Here is a 27097-nt window from a genome sequence, read left to right on the forward strand (position 1 = left end):
TCTACTTAAGCCACTGTAAGTTTTTCTTCTGTAGTTTAATTAATGTCAATAAAGTTTAAGTAGCCTGTGCTCTATTTCGTTTAAGGGATTTCGCATCACGACAGCATTTTATGTGAGAGATGTTGAACAACTGCTAATAGCAAACCTTGCTGCATTGACCTCTATCGGTTGAAAGCTACAACTCTGACCACACCTTACATTAGATGTGTCCAAATTTCATACTACATAACAAATCTGACTAAGTTTAAAATACTTCTTATGTGTTCATACAAGAAAATTGTTTGATTAAAGATTTGATCGATTTTTCAATGTGTTGTTAATTCACAGTTTTCAGAATCAGAAATACTTTATTGATCCCCGTCTTCCATGCAAAATAATAGTTTAATTGCTAAGGTGGTTGCAGTAGCCATCATATATTTATACGTGGTGATAATGTTGTGCCTAGCTGAAATATTTCTTTAATCTTGCCTCTACATAATTCTGATATTAATTGGAGAAAAAAATCCCCACTGTTATTATTACTGCCTTGAACTTGTTGCATCTCATTTTAGCAATCCATAAATTATTTTGTGGCGTGACTGAAATAAACTAAGGTGAGCTCAAGGCTTATTGCTGGCAGGCCTTCCCACATGACTCAACACTCAATGAATGTTTTAAGGAACCAAGGCCCCAGAGGAACAGAGAAGGTCTGAGAAACTATTCAGTATATTCAGATGGGTTTTGTAATGTTTCAGTGCGTTTGCTTAGCGTTTGTTTCCGTAGCAAAACAAAATGAGCTCTTTCTTTTCTACAGAAAAGGATTAAGGATGAGCATGAGTGAAAAAATCCTGCATGTGTTGGGAGCGCTTCAATGTTTCATTGATTGACCAAACTGTTTGATTTATTGTGGAGTAAAAAGGAAAAATCTGAATTATTCTCACAACTCTGTGCACATTTGAAATGTCCTCTTTCTTTCATTCTGTTACTCTGCTGCTTACTTTCCTTCTCTGGTAAACAGTCAAAGATGAACAGATGGATTATAATATCAACCATATTCAGTACTTTGACAAAATAATCTCAAATATTCAGTACTGTTTGCCAATGGTTACTAGAAAAGCTGTCCATGTCTGTGTTGGAAACTTTCCACAGTGTGTTGGAACAGACAGCTTTGGCATCTAAATTGAGGGCAATAAACCTGGCAGCACAAAACTTTGCTGCGCAGCAGTGACATTGGTATACTTTAGTACACAAAGGTGGCACTACCTCAAGTAACCAGTATGCTGGTGGCTGTGTTATGGTAAAAGTAGTTATCATCCAACTGCACCAATTGAAAGCCCTCAAACTAAAGGCCTCTCCATCTTTGTGAAATTCACATTCATGGCTTCACACTCTCTTGCCTCTTGTCACTGAGGCAGTTCAAGTATCTGCCAGTTGTTATGCATCAAATACTTGAAGATACTTGAAGTTAGTCAAATTATTTTACAGCTGCTGTGTTTTCACCAATATGAAATATCACACCTCTGAATCTGTGAGGTCAGCCCCTCTCTAGTCCACTTCAGACTACATGCTGCAATAGTTAGTGAATGAGTGTCTGAATTTCTCTCTCCAATTTACAGAAGTTAAACTCAGCAGTATGGTAGCCTAATTCAAATATTTGCTTTTGAAGTGACATGATTTCTCGGGGGAATGTTATGATGGGACTGTGCAGACTCAACCTGAGGGAGGCTATAGTCCTACTTAGCATAAGTGATGCGTATGGCATGTGCCTGCTTGCATCCATCCTTCTCCTCCATGTGTAGTGGTATAGTGTGTGTGCATAAATAGGCAACAAAGACCACTTTGAATATTGTCTCTGCAGGTTAAATCCTCAATTATACAACCCCTGCCATTGTTCTCCAATATTCAAATTTACTTTTGTTGTATTGTACATGTGTGTTTGTGTGTGCTCACTTGTGTTTGTGCATGTATGCAAATTATTTTGTCCTCACCTTAAAGACCAGTTCACCCATCAGTCCATTCCACTGACCATCAGGTTGCAAACTACCATATTTGTGGTCTGGAGCGACGTAGATCTCATACTTAAAGCCCAGGTAGTTGGACAGAGCATCCAGGACGTCAATGGAAAAGCCCTGGTACTTCTTTGGTTTTCCCAGAACGTTCTCTGACACCATTACAAACGGCTCCTCCTGGAAGGCAAAGATCAATCGGTGTGTCAGGTAAGACAGTCAAGCAGCCAATCAATACAGCAGTCATTCAAGCATTAAATCACCCAATTACTCAAGTGGTCATTATACTACCACAAACGCTCATCTTAAAAGGTTGGGAGAATGAGAGCGTACGTTACACATACAGTACAAAAAGGTATTTTTCAATGCATTCTTATTCACACAACTAGTGTGATTGTACGTTTACAACCATCAGTTAAATGCCTAAAACACTACATTAATTAAGGTAGGCTTCCCGCTGGAGTTTCCCTAATAACAGCTTGGACGGTTGAATACATTTCCTACCACTGACAAAATCAAGGCCTTTTATGTTTCAAGACATGCATGTTTTAAATTGGCTCGCAGTCTTGTTTTTCTTCTTTTTACTGACACATTGCTACCTTTGAAAGATACCTTGCCGCCCCCAACTCTCACTATACATTACCATCATGTGTAGTTGGGTGCAAATGAGATTTCTCACCCCTCTGACAAGTGAAATGTCACAGCTGGGGTGAAATCTCACCCCTGTGGGTGAAATGTGTATCACATCCTTCTCTCTTGGGTATCCTCATTCCCTTGTACAATATAAGATACTAACACCGTGGGGACTCTACAGTGCCTCTAGTGGCCATAAACTCCACAGAGCACCTTAATTGAGCAATTACTACAGCACAAAACAAGAGTTGGAAACTGCAGAAGACAGTGCTCTGACCAGAAATAATTCTGCCTTCTGTTGTTGTTGTGAAGGTAAACCGGATGCTGAAAAAGGTAGGAAAACAGACGCAACGACATGCTGTACTCAATATCTGTCCATGTGCTTAAGTCCTTAGCTAAGCGCTTTCTTTTTCTTGAATGCCTATTTGGGATTCCAGGAGAAAAACAAGATGTATCCCCCAATCTTGTTTTGGCTCGGCTCCCAAAGCTCCCTACTCAGCTTTCTTTTTATTCACAGAGGGAAGCATGTTTAATAATTTATTTAAAACATAACCTATTTTACATTTTCAAGTGAATTAAAATGTTGAAAATCAATAATCGCACCATGCAATTCAGCAGATTTGTTTTTTATTGGTTCATTTTTAAATGCGCTTGGGACGTCTGAACCTCTTGTTTATCGACATCACCATGGCATCTAAAGGGCAGCTTCCTGTTGAGGTTAAATGACAACTAGCAATGCTGACATTTTAGGCAATTAAGTGAACACAGTGCAAGGAGGTGTTTTTTTTAACAAGGAGAGCAGAAAGCTAGTAGGAAACTCACCTTTGAAAAGGTAGAAACAAAATTGACATTTACTTTTAGTTACTGTATTTGGATTGAGTGTCTCATTGAGGAGTTTTCTCTTCAGCTGTCTATCTCACCCCCTTTCTCTTTTTCTCTCTTCTTTAATAAATCCCTGTTGATAAGTGAAACGTTTTAGGCCAATATGTCTTGCAGATTTATGAGGGCCTGCGAGTTATTGACTGGATACTGGCCGCACATTAAGCACACACATACACACACACGCAGGCTATGCTAGGCATTAACTTGGCGGCTTCTAATCCTTGCTAGCTGCTGCTGTTCAATAAGCTATTAGGCAGTGAGTGGACATGCATGCCAAGTCCCTCTCTCACCACAAGCATCCATCAATCAAAGCAGGAACACCCACTAACACATACACACCCATACATACTGAATAATGCCCAGAGTACCACTGATTGCCTCCCTATGTGGGTACTTTAAACCTTTACAAACAAACAAACATGGTGTAAAAAACATGGCTGATCCTGTTGCGCAGTGGAACAATAAAACAGTCAACCATTTGCCCCAATACTTCTAAATACACTTCTAAGGTCAGTGTTCACATTGGAAGCTGATTTCCAAGATAAGTCATGCATTACATAGCTATAATGACTGTTTAATTGGTACTGGTGGACACAGCAGGGAATTTAGATAGCAAGGTTTCATAATTAACCATTTTGCATGGGGGTGCGAGAATATTTCCCCAATATTTTTCCAGCTTAACAATTTAATGAGAATATTGCAGATTCTATATCTGAAGGGTAGGACAACAGGGTAGTCTTGTTAGGTAGGAAATTTGGGTTTTAAAAAGTCCAAAAAAACAAGAAATACATTCAGTTAGATTTCACTTGGCACTAAAGGATATTGAGGAAAATTTTAATTGAGCTGTTCTTGAAAAAACTTGAAAGCTTCTCATTTCAAAACACATTCAACTTATCCCTCTCCCATTTTCTCCCATTTCCTCTCTATGTTTTCCCAATAATATTTCAGCTCATTGTGCCTTGATTTCTTTCCAAGTGGCTTTCCAAGTAAACAGGCTCTGTGGTATATAGTGAAAACACACGCACACATTCCCAATACTGTACACATGCATGTAGATGCATACACACATGTCCACCTACACAAGCTTGCAAGCGAACCATGTAACACACAAACAATAGCAGCAGCAAATCAATACAAGGCAAGAAACTGTGCATGTGCAACTCTGTGTAGGAGTGTGTATGTGGGGGTTGGAGTGTTTGAAAGTACTGAAAGCATGTTTGGTATTTTATTTGATTATGGTGCACTGTAGGTAAAGGAGAACTAGAAGAACAGAGTTTAAAAAAGCACCTCATGTCTCTCTAGGGTATCAAAGCCAACCCACGGTTTTAGCTTAGCTCACTGTTCTCTGGCAAGGGCACAGGTTGTTTGACACAGATGTCATTTCAAGTTGGCTGTGCAATACATGACAGTTTCTCTCCTTCACTAAGACATCAACTTGGACCATTTCTACACTTGATGAGATGGTCATCCCTTCTTTCTTTAAGCTTGTAAAACATGGTGGCTGTTGGGGAAACATTGTCAAAGCTGTGGTTAACTATCCAGCCAGAAGTAAAAGAAATAGGCCATGTGGTTGCAGAAAAATGCCTGATCTATAAAATCTGGTTTAAAGAGTTGTTCAAGTTTTGACTTTTGAGAGGCAACAAGTCATGCAATCATCTGAATACTTCCTCATAGCTCTCTGGTTGAGCTGGCCTTGAGCTGCCGGGCTCAATCGATACTAAGTCAATGGTTTCCAGACTCAAATCTTGTAACAAAAAAATTACCTTGTGAGATGTAGTCTGGCTTTGTGACGCTAATCTGTCTCTCTTCTGTCTCTTTTCACTCTCTGTTGTTGTGTTGCAGTCTCTACCTTTCCCCTGCCACTCACCAGCTGTGATATACACCATTTGGTGTCTTTCCACACTGCACCGTCTCCCGCTTTCCCTAAACATCTGTCTAGGACTCTTCTCTCTCCATCCATCGAGGCTGCAATACTTGCCACTTGTCGTACTTGCAATATTATCATACATTCCTCTGTATCCAACAGTCCTTCTCTTTCATTTCCTCTTTGTCTTTCCCACATTGCTCCCATCTCTCATTACCCTCATCTCTCCTCCTCCTCCCTTTCCTCTATGCTAATTCCTTTGGCACAAGTTCATCCCCTGTCTCCTCTTGACTGGAAGTACCACATGTGGTCTCAGTGCTGCTCGGGTGTTTTTGGAGACATGATTGGGACAAGGAACAGCAATTTTCCACAAAGACTAAGTAATGGCATTTGAAGAGTCCTCTGAGGGAATGCTGGGAATGATAGAGTCATGTGGTGATTTGCAGCAGTGAGCATTTTCAAAACACTCTGTGGCTTTGTCTGTGATATTGGTATTAAATTTGTTTTGAAAAGCCCTGCCAGTCTGCAGCAGATTAGATTTCATATTGTTATATAAATTAATCTTTCTTTAGTTTCTCTTTGATAAAGATGGAGGACCTGTATCACAAACAGACAACAGATAAGCGGTGCAGACTCAACAGCTAAATGCTAAACTTTGTGACTTGCAATTTATTAAGATGGTGGACAACAGGTTTCTCTCATCATCCATCCTCTGACAGGTCCAACATTTTTATCAACTGGAACACACTGTCAGTAAAGTCTCTGCTGTGTCCCGTATGCCTTCACTGGTAAAACCACACATTTCTATGTCTCCCAATGGCTTAGGCGTTAAGACAGCGACCATGAACCGCAATGACCCCGGCCAAAGACCTTTGTTACATTTCTCTCTCCCTTGTTTTCGTTAATCTCTCTACTGTCGCTATCTAATACATCTGATAAATCAAATAAAGGCCTTTTTACCTGGAGTAAAAACTTAAAGTGCCAAGTTGTTCTTTCTACCTGGACTTATTTTGATGCAGTACATTGTTAATTGTAATAGAGTTGAAAGATAAACAATATGTTGTGAATACATTGGGTTAACTTTGATAGCTGTGGAGAAGAAAACCAATTATTACTTTTTCAAGACAAAACTTTCCACAATTACATGTTAATGCAAATAGAATCATTGGTCCTATAAACATGATTATTATGGAAAATTGTCAGTATCTGTGCATGTTAACAGCTTAAATAGACTATTATTTTACAAACCGCACTGAAAGTAGTCAAACACAAATGCAAATCATCTAATGTAACTGAATGTCTAAAACAATTGAACCTTATCAATTATTATCGATCATTATTGTCAATTATTATCAATCATCACAAGACTTTGAATTGTACAAATTTGTCTGCAATTCAATTTGTAGTTACTGTGTGCCTTTCAAAGTAAAACTTTAGGTTCTTTTTGGGGAAAACACTGTGAGCGCTCTTTCATTATCTCTAAAATGTGAACTCAAGTTAAAAAGGGACATCTACTGCCTTTGGCTGCATATTTGGGCTGCAATAGCTATATTCACAGCTTGCTACTTATAAATGTGGAGTAGAACCAGGGAGATGTGGGTGCACCCACGGAAAATTGAGGAGCACAGACTAAGCTGCTGAGATGAATCAAACTAAATTAGGAACATATGCAAGTCAGTGAGTGGTAATTTATAGGCCATCTGATTTTGCACCTTCAGTCTTACATCTAAAGAACATTGAGTTCCTGTCTAGGACACATCATTTTAATGTAACCCTTTAATGGCTTCAAATTTAATTTCCTGTTACAAAATGTCAATTTCTGTCACATTTGTGACCAGAATGGTTATACTACTGAGCTCTGTAGAGGGCCATAAACACATCCATTTAATAATCAATACAGGCCCAGCTAGTCAATAGCATTGACTTAGAGTCATTGGCCCTAATAGTGGTATGATCTCATCACCAATTAACTAATCGATAACTATTCAACAGTCTGGCTGCAAATAGAATGAACACATCCTCTTACAGGTTAATGTTTGTGCATGTGTGTGTTTGTTCACACACATACTTGCTTGCTTTTGTGTGTTACAGGGCAAGAGCCACTCTGCACGGTACAGTGTGAGACCATTGCACCTTACGGACAGAAAACAGTTATATCAGAGCAGAGACAGCCGAGGGCAACCCACAACAATCTGTTCCAAACGTCCCTGTAAACCTTCACATCATGTACACACTCACTCTCTCTCACACACACACACACACACACACACACACACACAATCAGAATATGCCCTCCAACCATTCTCATGTTAAAAGAAAACACAGTACATCAGGGAAGCACCCTGGACATTTCACTCTATTTCTATCTATTTCTGTCTTTAGGCCCTCACAAGGCATCAGTCACAACCAGAAGTACAGAACATGAAGGGTAGAAGGAACAAGAGAACACAGAACATACATGTACATGTACAGTACATCCATAGGAGCCACCCTACACTGATGATGGGAAAAAGGGCAATATCCAACAACATAATCCATATTCTTTTTCCCTTTAAGGGTGATGAAAATCAAAGACTGGGGGAAAAAAATAATAGAAAGAAAAAAGGGATCGCCACAAAGATGTCTAGCATTATCTCTTTCTTCTCTGCTTCTCACTTCAAAGACGGGATATGAAGAATTTACAGCAGTGAATCTTTAAAGCACTCATGGGGTGTACTCAAATCGATGCTGCAGGCGAGACAGACAGAGCTGGAGTCTCACGATCGTCAAAAACAGTCTCTACCATCTAGGTGTCAATTGTAAAAATGGAAGTTAATGAAATGATGATAGCTTGGTCCATTAGTAAGCTCACCTTGTTACATTTTATTTGTGTTTCACCTTCGCCAACTCCTCTCTTTCCTCTCAACACTTATATGCCATATAAATGTTTGTCTGCCATTTTCATTCTCTCACACAAGCTCTCAATGTGTTCCTCTCCACATCTCCGGAAAAACAGATTGAATGATGGGCAGAAAACTAGACAACAGGGTGGATTTACAGTAGAGCAAAAGGCTGACATGCCAGCTCTAGTCACGTCTTTGATTCTTCAGGGTGAACAGCAGGACAATTTTCAAGGAACAGGGAACATCCCAACAAGTCTTTTTTTAAGTATGGAAATAATGGATAATAGAAAAAGACTTAGTCATGCACACTGGTCAGCTATACTCACCAGAACAGTGACAACTCGTAGCACCACACCTCTCATGTTATTTTCCAATTTCCTGTCTGTCAGCGTGCCATTCAAGCCATGAACTGGGTCCCACGTTGCCAGCTGCAATGTGCACACAGACAAACACACAAAACACTTAGAAAGAAAACAGGCAAATGCACTTCAAGCACATGCACAAGATTAACACTGAAAAGATTTAAAAACAGTGAAAGTACATTATTGTGATCAAGAAGAAAAGAGATGTTAAACACACACACACATACACACACACACACACACACAAAGGACAGTCACCTGATAATTGTAAAACACAAATATCTGTCTACCTTCTTAATACTTTATCTTCTAACTTTTTATGTTATTTTTATATATAATATATTATATATATATATATATATATATATATTTATATAAAGCACTAAGGTTTATCCCTTGTCCACTATGCACTGTACCTGTGAAAAGGACGGTGATTTTCTTTCATTTAAATGTGCTTTATGAATCTGGCCCAGACTTCTGACTTTCAAATTGCATCATAAACTTCCAGTCTTTTATGAATAAAAAAAATATAAAATATTATATAAATATTTATATATAATATAAAATATAAATATGCCACATTATTTAAGTCCCTAACCATATTTTCTTCATCTATGTGCTGCCTTCTGCTTTCAATAAAATATTGTTTTCTAGCTTCAAAGATCAAACTTGCCTGGTTTCCCTGTAGAGAGAGAGAGTCAGTAATAAAAAAAAAGAAAGAAAAAAAGTGATTTAGCTGTCTGCTATCCAAAGACAAACACACACACAACCGCACGCGCACACCATGATACACACAAAATTGCACAGCATGATTTGTGCTTAGAAGAAAACACAAACACACCAGAGAAGCAGAGGGCATGCTGCAGAGCAAAATATGGGATAATCCATTTTTCTAAAGCCTGAAGTTACTGTTGAATGTGCAACTCCCTGCCAATTCTGATCAATTCCCTTTTGGGACCAATACTTAGAGAAAAGCTTAGCTAAACTGGTTTCTTATTTACGCCCTGCCATTTAGTTAACATTTCATATCCTGTTTGAAGTATTGTTGACAGAATAGAAGGCAACAGTTTAACTGACTCCTCTGATAGAATTACTTTCCAGAGCGTTGTCAGGAGAAGGTTTTTATATTAGAAGCCTGTAATCAAGAACTTTACTACAGTATGATGACATTACTGAAGTTGACTAATAGGAAACTTGGAGAGAGTAAATATTTAATTGCTTTTCACCATTTTACACATTCATAGAAAATTGCTGTGTAGATCCTATATGCCCATGGTAGACCCCCAAAAGGTGTTTTTACTTATTTTGCCTGACTATACCTCTTCTCAGGCCTGTATGGATGTTCTTGATTGACATCTCCCTAACCCTCCTGTTCCACCTGTTAAGGTGGGACAACTTTTAGCATTCTTATTGGCACCTTACATTTGGTGATGTCTCGTAATTTCCAGCATAGCTCTTCAACAAAATTTAATCAACAATAACTGAAAACACCAGTGTAGATGCGCAGGATCATTAAAAAGGTATGTTATGAGCAAGGTATTATTTCCCTTTAAAAGGCCCTGCACAGCCATGGTCCACCCACATAAGTGTCTTCATTTATTGTTCCAGATTATACCTCTTCCTGGGACGGAGTAGGCATGCACAGCCGGTTTGATTGACATTTCTCTTATTCTTCTTTTAGCTTTGTTGCACCCTTTGGGGTGGGAAATATTACACCTTTGTCAGGTGACCTAACATAATTCCCAGCATAGCTACGCACACCTTCAGTGTGAGCAGAGGTCTACTCAGCCAGAATCTGTGAATCTGGGAAATACCTGTGAGTGTGCAGGGACTTTCTAATGTATCCTCATCATTGTCATCATGTATCATTCTGATCATCATTACAACATTGCTGTGATTTCAAGCAGTGAAATTCATTGATACACTGCTTTTCTGTCTGCATTTATGTAACTCACAGAGACACAGCCAGGTAGATTATATTGCATGTTATCCTTATTACAGCCTGAGGGGGGAGATGTGGAGCTAGAATCTGAGTCTGACTCCTCTCCCACACAGACACACAATCTGTATCCTCTATTTTTGTTCTTTCACTATTTTATAACATGCAGAAAACAAAGGCATTTGTAATCTGCCGTTTCTCTGAAGATGAGCCAACTAACCTTTATTTTACAACACAGAAAACCTACTGCTGTACTCTTCTTACTACAATCCCAATGTCAATACAGCCCTTGATCATAGTGTGCGAATCATGTGTACACCATCCTCTCTACTTCCATATGCTGCCTGTAAGCCTTCACAGTTTTCTAATTGACTATATGTGCAGCGTATGTGTGTGCCAATAGTCTTAAACTTGTAAATATGGGAAAGGTGGTGGATGTAAAGTAAAACAGATATAAAGGAAATAAATAAAAATAAATTATTATTAGCATTAAGGACGAGAGAAAGAGAGACAGGGAGAGATGGGGATCACATGGCAGACAAACAAGGTACTTATGCGCGGTGAGCAGTGATGATGAAAGACATTGTAAAAGGTAAATTTACAGCACAGCAACTGTTCTAAGTGTTTGTAAAAATGTGAGTGTGTATAATCAATAAAACATTAGCGGTGCAGCCAAACGTCACCAAGAGAGGCCGATAGCACAGGGAGGCTTCCGCTTTAGATTAATATCTGAACACACCTGCAGGAAATAAATCCAGCCATGTATGCACAAATACCACATACCATACAAACACCTGTAAACTGATAAAGGCACATGTGCGTACACATATTCAGCCAAGCCAAGAGAAAGAAAGTATACATGAACACATAAAATAATTGTATAGTAGTAATAATAATAATAGACTATGCTGTAGATTGGCTAAAAGTAAAAATCAAAACAAATCACATATTGGTATATAAATTGTGCAGCAAATGATGCTTGATATTTATCAGCATCAATCGTCTGTTCATAAAGCTGACATGTTAAATTACATTATGTAACTCTGAGGTGTTTGGCATGGTGTTGATTTTCACAATTATACTGTGACATAAGCTCACCAGACACAGACACCCACACACCCACACACTGTTGTCTCTTGTCCTTCAGTATTGTGCAAGTGACAAACGAGATATGAACACTGGGGTTGACATGCTAAAAGAATGTAGATTTGCGAAAGATAGTTTGAAGAAAAGTTGTCCTTTCAACTAACTACTGTAAAAACAGCATAAGTCCAATAAAACAAACAAAATGAAAAAATAAAATGTGCCCTATTGCAGGTATCTGTTACAGATCAGTTTAGTGTGGTGACAGAGAAACAGCAGTGAGACCAGACTTCTTGAGTGGGACCAGGAGGAAGTGTTTTTAATGAAAAGTGAAAACTGGGGTAGATAAACAAAGCATGACAGATACTAATTGAAATGGTGTTGTAGAGCAGTGCATGCTCCCATATCAGCCTATTCAGTTGTTTACTTCCTGAAATCTTGACCCATTCTTTTGATAATGGGGCTTATTTGCGGCAAAACCCTGAGGAAAAGACAATGAACAGTCAAATGTATAGTAAGTAAGTGTGTGTGATGGCCACAGCCACACATGGTAATATGATCCCAATTCACACTCTCTCACCACATTAGTTATGCTACCTACACAGGTTAATTTAATTTGCACTTAAACAATTAACATCACAGTTTGTTTGATTTGTATTCCATTATATTAATAATTTGATTCTTTCTCTCTGAGTTACTGTGGTTGTTGGGGGAGGTCCCTTCCTGGTGGAGAAAAAGGTGTGGCTGATGGCTGAGGACTCTTAAATCCTGGAGCCAGCTCATCGGGCCAAACCATGTTCTGCCATGTCATGGGGGGGGGTTGGGTTTAGTTAGTTTTGCTTTGTATTTAGTTGTAGTTGGTGTCCATCTTGATTACTGCTTGTGTGTTACTGTGGAAGGGCATTTTATTCAGTTAACACCTTGTCTAGTTGTTATACTGAGTATCCTTATGTCACGTTTCATTAATATTGATTCTTCTGGACTGCATTCATAAAACAAGAGTTCCTATGGAGGACTATTTTGAAAGCTATGTTGGTCTCTAATGCCTATTGCTGCAGATATCAGTCAATTAGAGTTACCGCCCAGTGGAGGTATGCCTCCAGTCAAGTTGCAGTCTACATCCATGTCTGTCCAGACTCATATAATATATGTAGTGAATACTTGGGAGGAATTGAATAAAAGGTATATTATTTTGCTAAATGGAAGTCACCACTATATTGATAGATATGTATGATTCCAGTGAATATACATTGTTGAACTGATTAATGAAGGATTATCATATAGCCTAGATGTATTGGCTAAACAGGTACACATGGACTTGATTACTATGCAAAGATAGATTATTATACAGTATAGCTACACAAAATGTGGTGCTTTTGTTTTCTCCTGGCATTTTTAGATGCAAAGCCTGTAGGTGACACTCACTCACTCACAGTATCACGATTAGTTAGGCACGCTCCAATACCTTTTACCGCTGAGTCAAAAGTTTCACCTATTCAGTGTCCGACCAACTGTGAAATATGGTAATCAATTCTTGAATTATGGCCAAAAATGGTCACAGTGTCCTTGACCTTTGACCTTTAACCACCAAATTACAATCAGTTCATCCTTGAGTCCAAGTCCAAGACATTAGCGCTAAATTTGAGGAAATTCCCTCAAGGTGTTCCTGAGATATCGCGTTCACGATAATGGGACAGATGGGTGGACAACCTGAAAACATAATGCCTTTGGCCACAGCTATTGCAGGCGCTTAGGCCTATTAAAAAACATCTGTTTTAGCTTTCATTGAGGTGCTGAATCCCTTAGCCACAATGTTAAACTAAAGACTATGCACTGATATTAAAGACCATTCTGCAATGGCCTGTAGTAAATGTAGTTTGTGCTGCATTTTCCAGTGTTTACACATAAGGCAATAACATGAGGAGAAACACATCAATCAACATTGTCCAGCGCCACAGTAGTCACAGAAGCCATCAATCAGTTGCTGGCTGGCTTTGTTTGCAAATGTATAACAAACTCATGTGACTTCACTCAGTCATTCACAAACACATACAAATGCACACACATTATGCATCAAAGGCACATCCTATTTAACTCTCCCAATCTCACTATGGATTGACCATGATACATTGTGGATTTTGAAAGATATGATTAAATGACGACTTAATGAGTGATTTGTGTTTTTTCAAGCCCAATTTCTGGAGGTAATTAAGGTCAGTGTTAAGATTATTATCCAAATTGTTGCATCTATTTGTGGGAGCAAATAGGGGCACACAGATAATGTTAAAGGCCAATTTGGGCACATTCCCCTTTATTTTCACTGTCAGTTCTTAAGTACTTAGTTAAAAAGCACTTGTTTAATGTCTGGTTCTCCCATATTGTGTTGGCCAGTGCACCCTGTTGTAAAGCTGTGTTGTGTGTTTAATAGAAATGTGGCTGCATCTGTGCAGCTCTGCAATCAGTGTGGTGAGTAAAATTATATTACTGATAGGAATGATGGCCTGAGGAGAGTGTACAATACAGTCACTTGGAGTCTCCAGCCATAAACCACCAATTATCATTTTGATATATTACCTCTTCACTCAATGTTTCTTTGTAATCTCTGCTTTAATTAACCACCTCATTCATTCCACTTTTATATTTCTGTCCATTATAGACTACTGTAAATTATGCTCCATTGAGAACTGTCAACATTGCTGCATTTTCATAGTCACTACTTGATGTTAATAAAAGCTATAAATCCTAATGCCCTTAAACATATTTATCTTCTATAGTTCCATTTCCCAGACCAACCTACAGACGTGAGGATGAGGAGGAGGAGAGAAAGACAGAGAGAGTGGGGAAAGTAAGTCGGAATGAAATGAAAGAACCTCTCTGCAATATTACAACAAAATTGGCTATGCTACATTATCTGAATATCAAGATTTCCACTCTATATTTATATTTTTCTGACTTTCATATAATAGGAGAGTGTGAACGCAGCCCTGCATGTGTGTGTGTGTGTGTGTGTGTGTGTGTTTGGATGTGCTCATGTGAGTCAGAAGCTAAAATGGCTAGCAGAGTGGCCCACCGCCTCTGCTTATCTCCACAGCTCCAGATAAGGACTCATTTCCCCCCGAAAGTATGAAATAAATGTGCATTTGGTTGTGTCTGTGTGTGTGTGTGTGTGTGTGTGTGTGCGCGCATGTTAAGTGAATGACCCACTGTGCTTAGACCATTACCATGTAGACTCAGGCTTCAAAACACTGCCATTAGCATCCCACAATGCTTTCTTCCTATCCATCTAGCACTATCTCTATTTTCCTGTCTTTACTTCCCTCTGTTGCTCATTTACTGCTCTCTGTTCAGTCTTTCCTTTGGACATGAACATTCTTTCTCCCTGTTTCTGTAATTCTCCCCAGTGCATGTCTCTCATCTTACCACCAATTTCTGTGCAACAACATTTGCTAATTTAAAGTCAGACTGACACACATTCTCTTGTGTGCATGCACCCAGCACACACACATATAATTAGATGGTGCAGAGCTCTAAGCAAACCTCCACAACCTATCCCTTGGCCTAGTCAGATTAAATAACATGTTGTAGAGATTTATTGAAATGGGAGAAAATCTTATTTGCAAGCCAATGACAATCCCTATCTGTTAGTCAGGTAGCTAGCCTGCATTAAAGTAAGGCTCTACAGACTGTAGATAGCCTATATATAAAGTCTTTCAGAGCAACACTAATTAGTAGTTACTTTATCATATGATTGATATATTGTGACTTACTGTTTCCACACACTACGGTCATGGGCTAATTTCACTCCCAACTGAGATGAAATACTTGACATATTCTGTATAGTATTAACATAGTACTACCCAGTACTCCAAACACACAACTGTAAGCTGCAATCACAACATCACAAATCACACTTCACCCGTTGCATGTAGCAGTATTTTTCTTGAAGTTAGCTAATTAGTAAGGTTCAATTAGAAAACTAAGCTAATGCTAAGTTAGTTAGTTCCATTAGCAACAACAATTGAATTCAAAGTTGCTCTTACCTTTAGTTTCAAATTTCAAACAGTGGTGTAGGCTACCGCACAGCAATAAGAAGCAAAACTAATGCTTCACACACTCACATTCACACAAGACACATGCCAAATGAACAGATAACTGAAGCTGCTGGGATAACTGAAGCTAAACCAAAGCAACACAAACTAATGAATTCTAGCATGGCGTCCTGCTGTTTTGCTATGCTAGCTTACTTACCGTACCTCAAACAAAGAAAACTTTTCCAGCATTTCCAACTTGTGGCTAATAACCAGTGAGCTATAAATCGTCTCCTTCAATGTTTTGACATGCCAAACTAACTCAGCTACTATGCTAATTTCTATATTAAAATACTCAAACTGCTACCACACTGGAAGCTTTCAAAAGATTTGAAAATGTCTATCAAAGTTTAAGAGCACCATTGTAGAGTAAAATAAAACTCACTCATGGACAGTTCTAGTGATTAATAAAGTTCAGTGAAGAAAAGCAACTCTCCCAAAGCTAGAATTCAATGAATATTAATGTCTGTAAAGCCATCAAGAAATACGTCTGGGTATTAAAATGTTTTTACTATCATCATTTGTGTTCCTTTTTTGCAGTCATTAGAATCGTCACAACTGATGGGATGGCAATAAAGTGAAAAACAATACAACATGTAGCATTGGTAAATTGTGGTTTTAATGTTTAATGTGGTTCTCAGGGGGAATTAGTGTTGCATCTGTAAGAACAAACAGATATTCAAGCAAACAATATGATATAAATAAGTGTCGATTTATTCACATCACTCTCTCTAGCAGCAGATGTTGTCATTTTGCAGAAGTGATAAGTGAGATTATGTATATCTCACAGCAGGGCGTTATGTTTTTTCATCACGGCTTGATATTAGTTCACATTGTTCATTGTTTCCTCTAGTAATTTGTTTTCATTACATTTTTCTTTTTGCACACTTTGCAGCTAGGATTCATTTTTTGAGGATTTTTTTCCTTCATGGAGCTCATGGAACAATGGTTTGTCCACCTGTGTTTTGTTTTTATAGCACCTCTGCTTCCACCTCTGCCTCTGTGTTCTTAATTAAGCAAAATAGACAATCATTCTATTCGGTCTGATGAATAGAAGAAATGACGATGATGAAAATTATGGAGTGATTGGGACAAGAAATAAATGTGATGGAGATATTATGAGCTAAAGTTGAAACACACACACACACAGAGGTTGACTAAAGTAAAGCAGCCTACATTACTACAACACTGAAAAAACGGGATACACTTAAGTCACCTTCCCACCTCCACCATCATCGTGACCACATAACATACACAGAGTAACACGCATACACACGGAGCTCAGGACCAGAAGAGTCATTTACTGTTACAGCAAACCTTTTCACTGTACAGAACTCACCCATCCATCCTACACACACACTTAGATCGAACACAAGCCACACACATATGGACACACTATCCAACAGTATGTGGGTATCCTCTAGCCTAAATGGCATCTCACAATCACTGAGGATTGTTTAGAGGCTTCATGCAACTCTCACTTGCTCTCCCTGTGGCAAACACATCAAAGCACACTGTGCAACAAACTGTGGCTTTTGTTCTGATTGTTACACACATGACTCGTAGTGATTCAAAGTGCAATCGATAGCAGGTGATATTTTGAAGAAATGGAGCCGGGGACAGTGTATACAGCACTGATAGAGATTAGAAGCTGTGACAAAATCAATATGCACAGGAAGTTGTAAAACAGTAAAACTATCAGAAAAGTATGAATACTGTACATGTTGTCAAAAGTTCTGTCCTACACTGCCTCAAATTACTGCTGGTAGACAAAAAAGCAACTCCCCATGAAATTGGACCTGGGCAATTGCTGTATTAGCCACACTTCCTCTCACCCCACATCATCAGCTCCACCAGTGGAGGGAGAGATTTGATTTTGGGCTGTCTAATGCAGTGCAATATTGAATTGTTAGTGTAGACTACTCTTATCTCATAGTTGTTTATCTGCTTGCTGTTCACCCACATCTAGGAAAACACAATAGGATTTTTTATCCCTCCATTCATAAACTATCTGTTTTCTTTGTGCTAACCTCGTTTCATCTGCCAAACACTGGTGTGTTGCTTCCAGCCTCTGTAGCTCTGTAACACTCCTTCTGTCGTCTCTGCCAAACACTCATATGTCTGCCATTGCAGTATAGAGACAGTAGCCAGGCACGAACACAGACAAGCTGCTGAGCAGTTTCACTGCTCCTGTCTCCCAATCTCTCCTCCGGTGCCCCCCCGCCCTCCTCTTCCTCCCCTGCTGATAAGTAACATGTGTGTCAGTGCAGTCTCCAAACAGCTTGCGCACCAAGCCTTCCTTCTGTCCTCTCCCCTCTCTTTCTTTCCTTTGGTTCCTCTTCCAATTCTTTTCAGCGTCTCTGTGTCACGTCCTTGTCCCCCTCTCTCTGTCTCCATCATCTAACAGAGAAGGGACAGCTTATTGCAGAAAGCAGTCCAGGCTGCACTAGTATCAGTGCTCTGCACCACCAGCTGCCTGATCTCCATTTTATAGTCTGTGTGCTCATCCACCCTGCTCCCTCCAAGAAAAGTAGTTCCCTTCAAAGCATCTAGGTATTCTACTCTATTTTATTCTATTCTGCTGTCTGAAAATGTGCCCACGCAGGTCTCCATCTCTCAACCAGTATGTGCGTTTCAAATAATTACACAATCTATTCTCTTAATTCCGCCCTTTTGACGCATTCGTTTTATTTGAAAGTTTTTTGTTCTAAATTGTTCTCATGGTCTCATGAAATTATAAAATACAGAAAAATATGCCCTATTACAATCATTGTGTCTTTGATAATGAGACTACTACCTGGAAAGCAATTATATTTGAAAAAGCCACTTAAAGTTCTGCCCAACTGCCTACTTCCCTAATAGAATTGGATTTTAGGAAAACAATTACAACGGCAAAAGAAATATTGCTGGCAAATTACTGATAAACTGTGAAATATGTAAGCTAATAATGTAAATGGAAACATGGTCCATTAGAAAGAGCTGTTTTTTTCCCAGCGGGGTCGCATGTTAAATGCACAGAAAAACAAACTGATTTTAAAAAATAATCTAAAAACTCCACAGATGAGCTATCGGTGGGTGCCCAGACTCTTTGACTCTCTCTCACACACACACAAACATTTTCACTAATAATAGCAGAATAGGTGTTTGACTACAGCTTTGGGTACATTTCATTATAATTCTGAATAGTTTTTGCCTCCAGACTTTAGGTAGCGATACTGTCATTCCATCATTCAACTGTCTTTGGAGGAGTTCCACAAGGTAACATCTAATGGAATAAGGGATGACACTTTGCTCTCACAGGGTAGGGTTTTACTTTAGTGTGATGCACATATCCTCCAGTTCTGATTGGATGGATATCGGTATGTTTGAATTGTCAAAAGCCTGACTTGAATTTTTCAACATACTTCCTGAATGTTTGGAGATTACATTAGTACACTGCAAATTAAAAACTTGGTTACAGTAACTGTCTGTTGATACAGAGAAAAATAAATAAATAAATATAATTAAATTCAAACTTGCCTTTAGGAAATCAGTTGGATAAAAACACAATCTAAACATTCTGAAGTAGAAGTAGTGATTGTAGACTATTCTGTAATATGAGCTTCAATAAGTACCCAAAGCTTTTACACTCGATGACAAATTATGTTTTAAAAATGATATGTATATCTGAAGATGACTTTATTCCTCTAAACACTAATGAGACCCTCCCCTGATGTACAGGTCATTGCATTGAGACGCTGCGCAAACAACAAAGTCTGAATGATTGTTTATGTATTGTTGTTCTATATATTTGTTTTGTATGCTTGGCACCCTGATGACCCCAAATGAACAGTTAACACTTCTTAAGTTGACACAGTGTGCCATATCTTAGCACGTTATTGTCCTGACAGCCTGTACCTTGTGTATATCCTTCGCTATGTCTGCTTATTACCATTAAAAAAGGTCACACAGGAGGAGAAAGAGACTGGAGATGTTCTCCCTGTGTCCCACATCTAGTTGACATAGCACCTGTTGCCAGGATAGAGCTATAAAAAGTCTGCTCACTATAGCTCACCAAAAGATTTCTGGCACCTCCTTTGTGCCCTATCATGGTTCATGATGAACAATTAGAATACATGATTTCACTGATTCTTATGACTCCTCCTCACTGGTTGAAGATGGGCTAATCAGTACATTCACCCATTGTACTGTTTGATTGTAAATGAAATCTGCATGCTTTTGGTTCACAATATCACCAGGTAGAGAAGACTTTGAAAATTCAACTAGTATGTGAGTTGTGTTTGAGGGATGTGGGAACAGCCTGTACATAAAGACCATTTCTAGATACTGAAGGATTTTGTGGACTGAATTTCTGATTTTCACTTGAAACTAATACTAATACTGGCATTACTGAAAATAGGCAATGACAGAACAAATCCAGCTTCAGGGTTATGTTTTACATACATTTTTAATTGTACATAAAAGTCGGAGCAGTTGAGGGATACAAGATAATTGATTTTATAAATTGTTATTTGGTCAATTAAATGGTGTATGTGTGATATACATGATGTTTCAGGAATGTGGATTTCTTATCTTATATCAAGAAATCACGGCAGCCCTAGCCAGATTTCAGGGTTTTGGTTGCGTAAGGGAGGGGGCATACAAATGACTTTTAAGTCAGTGCCTGGATTTGGTACTGGCGTGAAATACTTTTACTATATTGAATGGCGCCCTTTGTGAATAACTAAGAGGTATTTCCCTTATGCACAGCAGTTGTGAGCATATGAGAGCTGTAAGAGCAAAAAAATAAGAAAGAGGAGGAAAAAGAACAGAGTGAGAGCTGGAGTGTATTGATGGTAGATGATCTGTTTAGGACCTGAAGTAATAAACTGTTCAATTGGTTCTGCCAGATCACTCACACACTTTCATTCTCTCTTCCTGACACACACACACACACACACACACACACACACACACACACACACACAGCAGTCTATACAAACTGATCATTACAATAGCGACAAAAACAAGCTCTTTTCTAATTTCCCAAATGAGCTGCAAGCTGTTTTATTGCTTGCTTGAATTGTTGGGAAGTGCGTGTTAGAGAGGGTTCAATGGTGTTTTGGTGTATGTATATACAAACTTTCTGCTTTAACGTGCTTTTAAATACCAAAGTTCAAATGAGTAAATAACTAAATAATTAAACTGCATTATCATTTAATTTATTGTCTGTCTGCTTTTAATTGAATAAGAAGGCAACGTTTTATTAATATTGCCCCAATGGAGTATCTAAAACATCATTCAAATCAATTAACCTCTGTGTTTGAGATATGTTTGGCAAATGGAAATAAGCTTGTTGGTATAAAACTAAGCTATGTAAAAGTTTTCCATGGGCATCTCATCAGAAAGAAGTGAATTACAAATTAATGACCAGGTGTTTACATACTTTGTGTGTTTATCTCTGAATGTGTTTATTGTTTTTGTCTTTTTGTTCTCTTAGATGGGAAGTGAGAAACAGACAGGGGGAGAAAGAAGCAGACAGAAACCAAATGGGACCCAGAGAGCAGACAGAGAAAGTAAGAGAGAGACTTGGGGGGGAAAAAACAGGGGCAAAGTCATTTAAAAAAAGATGTTCTCTGTCACTGCTTTCACTGATGAGAGGTTTTGTTCTGTGTTTAATTTTTTCTTTTCACCTGCCCAGGGACTACAGATGGAAATTAGCTAAAAGCTAAATCTGGTACAAAGCATTTTTTCTCTTTTTTGAGGTTAATGTATTTTGTACATTGTCCCTGATATAAATAAATGTAATAAACTAAACTAAACCTAAATCTCCCCCATAGGCAAATGAGGGGAGAGATGTCAGACAGTACAGTGCAACGCTGTGGAGACTGATGGCAGACTGCTGAAATGTTGAGGATCCTGTGAGGAATACAAGTTTGACCTGATAGGAGTTACCTGCAAAAAGTTCTCTTTGATGATGTTAACAGGAGGACATTTTCTCAACTTTATTTGTCTGTTGTCTCTTTCACTTCCTGTCACTCTTCCTTCCATAATTTCTCGTCGTCTGTCTGTCTGTCTGTCTGTCTGGTTGGTGTTTGGGATAAATGCAGGCTGGTAGGCATATGTCTCTAGTTATGTCTTTAGGCCTCTCTCCTCTCTTTGTCATCCCACTCAGGGATGCATAAATTGCTACCTTACAGTAGTGCGGTAGTGTGTACATAACATTTATACCTGTGGCTTGGTAAGTGCTGTTTCTCTCCCGATATATCTGTTTAGAAATTAAAGCTGGAGCAGTATGGAGGCAGAGATTGCACTGGCTGAAAACATTTGCAAAGCTACTCATGTTCCCTGCCCCCACTGCACACACACACACACACACACACACACAAACACACACACACACACACACACACACACACACAAGCTGACTTAAAGATGCATGTGCAGATGAAGAAGGAAATCCACAGGGACTGTTAAGTGAAGTTAAGCGCAGCAGGAATAATCTAAAGTCATTAAATACCACTGGGTTATAAATAATACATGCACATACATGTACGATTAGAAATTATACATGCACATATGCAGTGAGATATCATCATAGAATGAAATGTAAAATGTGCCTTAGAATTGTGGTTTTAAACCATCTGAGGCGACATGTACAACATGATTGTACTTTTGTCAGCATAACCTTTTTTAATCAAATTTGTGAGGGGGTATCTGAAAGAGTGAAATTCAGACGACTAATCCACCAACACGGACAGCCCACCACAGGTGATTTATATCTATCTGGATCGCGACTAAAACTTTGTGAATTGCTATCTTAGAGGAGCAGAGACCCATAATCCTGACAAAACCTTTTTGCAGGTTCTACATAAAGCCCTCTGAAAAATCTTGAGGCAGATGGATTTCAGTTTTATTAGTGGGACTGCACCAGGCCGCTTTTACTGTGTTAATGTCAAATTCTTTTTCATTCCATTTTTTTTTTGTATATTGGAAAGGTGATTCAAAAAGCTGGCCTGAGCTGGGAGAATTAATAAAATACAAATATTAAAAAAGTATAAAACCTGCACTGCTGTTTCAGTTAGACAGAATAATTCTATTGTTGAAATAAATGTCTGGGACATTCTTTCATATTACACACAGTCCAGCTGATAACATGGGATGTTGTGGCTGGCTAAAATATGTGAAAATTCCCCACAACTCCCACTACTGTTGCAACAACAGTATGCAGGTAAAATATTGGTACAGAAATTGTACACATGCATGGAAAATCAGAAGAGTGAATGTAATATGAAATGTCTAAGTAGCAAAATTAGCGTACTACTGTCATTTGCTCATAACAGGAAAACCACAATCACATCAAAACATTCACATCAATGGCAAATTCAAGAATACAATTCTAATTACTTAGTTGATTTTCTAAAATCAAATAACTGTTAATTGTTATTAATAATCCCCATGACCTACTATTTTATCACCTCTTCACATGCAAGCCTTCAAGACACATACAGTACTCATCTTTCAACTTCAAATTGCAGTGATTTGTTGCATAAAATCTCAATATTATATATTATATATCAAAACTCTCGGTGAGGAAGTAAAAAACACCTAGCAGTTCAATTTACACAATGTCAGCTGCACTCAGATAGTTAGGCAGTGTGTCAGTCAGTCTGACAGCCAGTCAGTTCATTCAGTGCAGTGGACTGTACTGTAAGTCAGCTAGCCAGTAAGCTGGTCACTCAGTCAGTCAGTAAGTGTGACTCAGTTGTTAAAACCTTGACAGGTCTGGTAGACAGCTGACTGCTGGACGTCATGTACTGTACCTCTGAAGAAATGGACCATGACATCTTTGGTCTGTGAGAGGGTGTGTGTGTGTGTGTTTGTGTGTGTGTGTGTGTGTGTGTGTGTGTGTGTGAGCCTGTGTGTCACACGTGTGGACGGTTAGGGGCTGTTTTGCAGCTATTCTGGCAAGTAGATACACTTGGCATCCTTCACTTCTCAGCTGTCCAACACACACACACACACACACACACACACACACACACACACACACATTCAGTCCTGTCACACATCATTCTGATTCCTGCTGCTCACCGAGGGCCTGTCTCTGAGCCTAGTATGTCCAAAAGCAGTCGTTTTGTTGGATTAACACATCTCTTGACCTCTCCCGTAAACTGACACTTGTCTAGCAGGAAAAGACAGTGGAAACACACAAACGCAGAAAGCAGAGATCCGGAGGTTGGAACAGAGAAATGAATGAAAAGATGGATAGATGATCAGGGAAATGCAATAACAATTTTTACACATGAGGGGGTGGGGGTAAGTTCAGGGGACAGTAAAACAAAAAAATATGTTAAAGCCATTACAACAGAGACAAAGTTGAACTAATGTGGTATAAATGGGTAGCTCCACCTTTTCACATCAAAACAGATTTAGAATGAAATTCAGGGCACATACCGCTCTCCTCTTTGTTCTTGCCTATTCCCTGCCTACGGCTTTCCTGCCCAGAAAAACTAATATATATTTTCAGGTGCGCTGCCCTGGGAAGGGCAACTTTTACCCATTCAGAATATCAAATGTAGAGGCAGTAATGGTTTGAAAAATACTTTCTGTGACAGTGATGAAAGTTTTAAATGTGAAGTGGGTGTGTTTAAATGAAAAAAAACAAAGCACCTTTACAATAGAATAGCACCACAGTGGATTCCAAACCCTGGCAAAGAACGTATTATGGTTTGACCCACTGAGCTACTTAGGCCCATATATAGTATCTACTCAGTTTTAAGAGTGTACACAAAAATATAAGTGACGTCATGATCCTGATGATGTACATAAGACTGTAATCACAAAATGTATCTCCATTGTGTTGAGAAAAAGCCCTCTATCTTTTTGATGCACTTTGCTAAAGGCAACAAAGTGTGTCCTCCTTAGGCTTTATAAACACAATTCCCACTTCACACTTTATTTTCAGCAACTTAAAAAGTGCTTGGCCACTTGTTAACCTTATTTGACAGCAGAAAGATGTTCAAATTCACACAGTTTCATAAATTCACATTAAGAGCTGGCTGTATAACCACAATCCATTGTGCTGTTCCATTGGGGCATTTAAGGTTTAGCAACCCTGTCCTCTAGAAATTACATTTATGTACTACTAATTTGTTCTGGCGAATGTGTGTGAAAATGTAATTGCTACATGGATTATGTTCACCAGCAATGTTTTTTTCCCACTGAACAAAACACTATGTTTTTGTATCAAACATAAGTCGCAGGTGAGTGGTCGGGATGGATGGTGGGAGTCCAAGCGCAGGACTTTGACATCAGAGACCGGGGTTCACATACAGTTAGGCCCAGAAATATTTGGACAGTGACACAAGTTTTGTTATTTTAGCTGTTTGCGAAAACATATTCAGGATACAGTTATATAATCAATATGGGCTTAAAGTGCAGACTCTCAGCTGTAATTTGAGAGTATTCATATCCAAATTGGAGGAAGGGTTTGGGAATTACAGCTCTTTAATATGTAGCCGCTTCTTTTTCAAGGGACCAAAAGTAATTGGACAATTGACTCAGAAGGCTGCATGGGCTCGTCCCTCGTTAACCTGTCATCAATTAAGCAGTTAAAAGGTCTGGAGTTGATTCCAGGTGTGGCATTTGCATTTGGAAGCTGTTGCTGTGAACCCACGACATGAGGTCAAAGGAGCTCTCAATGGAAGTGAAACAGACCATCCTTAGGCTGAAAAAAAAGAAGAAATCCATCAGAGAGATGGCAGAAATGTTAGGAGTGGCCAACAGTTTGGTACATTCTGAGAAAAAAAGAGCGCACTGGTGAGCTTGAGAACTCAAAAAGGCCTGGATGTCCACAGAAGACAACGGTGGTGGATGATCGCAGGATCCTTTCCATGGTGAAGAAAAACCCCTTCACAACATCCACCCAAGTGAAGAACACTCTCCAGGAAGTAGTGTATCAGTATCTAAGTCTACCATACAGAGAAGACTTAATGAGAGTAAATACAGAGGGTTCACCACAAGGTGCAAACCATTAATCAGCCTCAAAAATAGAAAGGCCAGATTAGACTTTGCCAAAAAATATCTGAAGAAGCCAGCCCAGTTCTGGAACAACATTCTTTGGACAGATGAGACTAAGATCAACCTGTACCAGAATGATGGGAAGAAGAAAGTATGGAGAAGAATTGGAACAGCTCATGATCCAAAGCACACCACATCTTCTGTAAAACACGGTGGAGGCAGTGTGATGGCATGGGCATGCATGGCTTCCAATGGCACTGGGTCACTAGTGTTTATTGATGATGTGACAGAAGACAGAAGCAGCCGGATGAATTCTGAAGTGTATAGGGATATACTTTCTGCTCAGATTCAGTCAAATGCAGCAAAGTTGATTGGACGGTGCTTCACAGTACAGATGGACAATGACCCAAAACATACTGCGAAAGCAACCCAGGAGTTTTTTAAGGCAAAGAAGTGGAATATTCTGCAATGGCCGAGTCAATCACCAGATCTCAACCCGATCGAGCATGCATTTCACTTGCTCAAGACAAAACTTAAGGCAGAAAGACCCACAAACAAGCAACGACTGAAGACAGCTGCAGTAAAGGCCTGGCAAAGCATCACAAAGGAGGAAACCCAGCGTTTGGTGATGTCCATGGGTTCCAGACTTCAGGCAGTCATTGCCTGCAAAGGATTCTCAACAAAGTATTAAAAATGGACATTTTACTTATGGTAATGTTAATTTGTCCAATTACTTTTGAGCCCCTGAAATGAGGAGAATTTGTATAAAAATGGTTACAATTCCTAAATGTTTCATAGGATATTTTTGTTCAACCCCTTGAATTAAACCTGAAAGTCTGCACTTCAATTGCATCTTAGTTGTTTCATTTCAAATCCAATGTGGTGGCTTGCAGAGCCCAAATCATGAAGATTGTGTCACTGTCCAAATATTTCTGGGCCTAACTGTATTTGGTTAGGTATAGGCAACAAAAACACTGGTTTAGGAAAAGGTTGTAATTCCAGTTAAATCTTAATAAAGTAAACACAAGTCTCTGTTAACTTTTTCAATATTCAACGACGACCACAATCTTTTCTTAACCTTAAGATGTTTATCATGCTTTAATTGCTATGAGCAAACACTGTGTTTCATGAGAGGATATTGCAGGAAAAATTAAAAAATTAAATGACCATTGTCTCGTCAGATGAGGTTTTACAGATACTGTACATTCAGTTTGAACATTTGCAACGTGGCAAATGCATTTATTAAAAACCTTTAATCATTTGTAATTTCTAGGAGGCCGTGTTGGTTTAGATACATTGCTCAAGAGCATCCCTTGTTAATAGAGCCCTAACAAATGTGTTATTTGTCCTATGTCCTTACAACCTGCGAGTGGAGGG

General features: G+C 38.9%; 1 protein-coding gene across 1 annotated transcript in view; it reads right to left on the bottom strand.

Annotated features, from left to right (window-relative positions):
• The window catches only part of grid2 (glutamate receptor, ionotropic, delta 2), a 441727-nt gene that overhangs the window by 99184 nt on the left and 315446 nt on the right, over window positions 1-27097 (bottom strand). The window contains exons 9-10 of the mRNA XM_070904482.1: window positions 8573-8674; window positions 1968-2165 (exon numbers count right to left, since the gene is read on the bottom strand). Of these exons, the coding sequence (XP_070760583.1) occupies window positions 1968-2165; window positions 8573-8674 (300 nt within the window). The remainder of the gene's footprint in view (window positions 1-1967; window positions 2166-8572; window positions 8675-27097) is intronic.

This window comes from Enoplosus armatus, chromosome 4, assembly GCF_043641665.1.
Source record: "Enoplosus armatus isolate fEnoArm2 chromosome 4, fEnoArm2.hap1, whole genome shotgun sequence".
NCBI classification, from domain to species: domain Eukaryota; kingdom Metazoa; phylum Chordata; class Actinopteri; order Centrarchiformes; family Enoplosidae; genus Enoplosus; species Enoplosus armatus.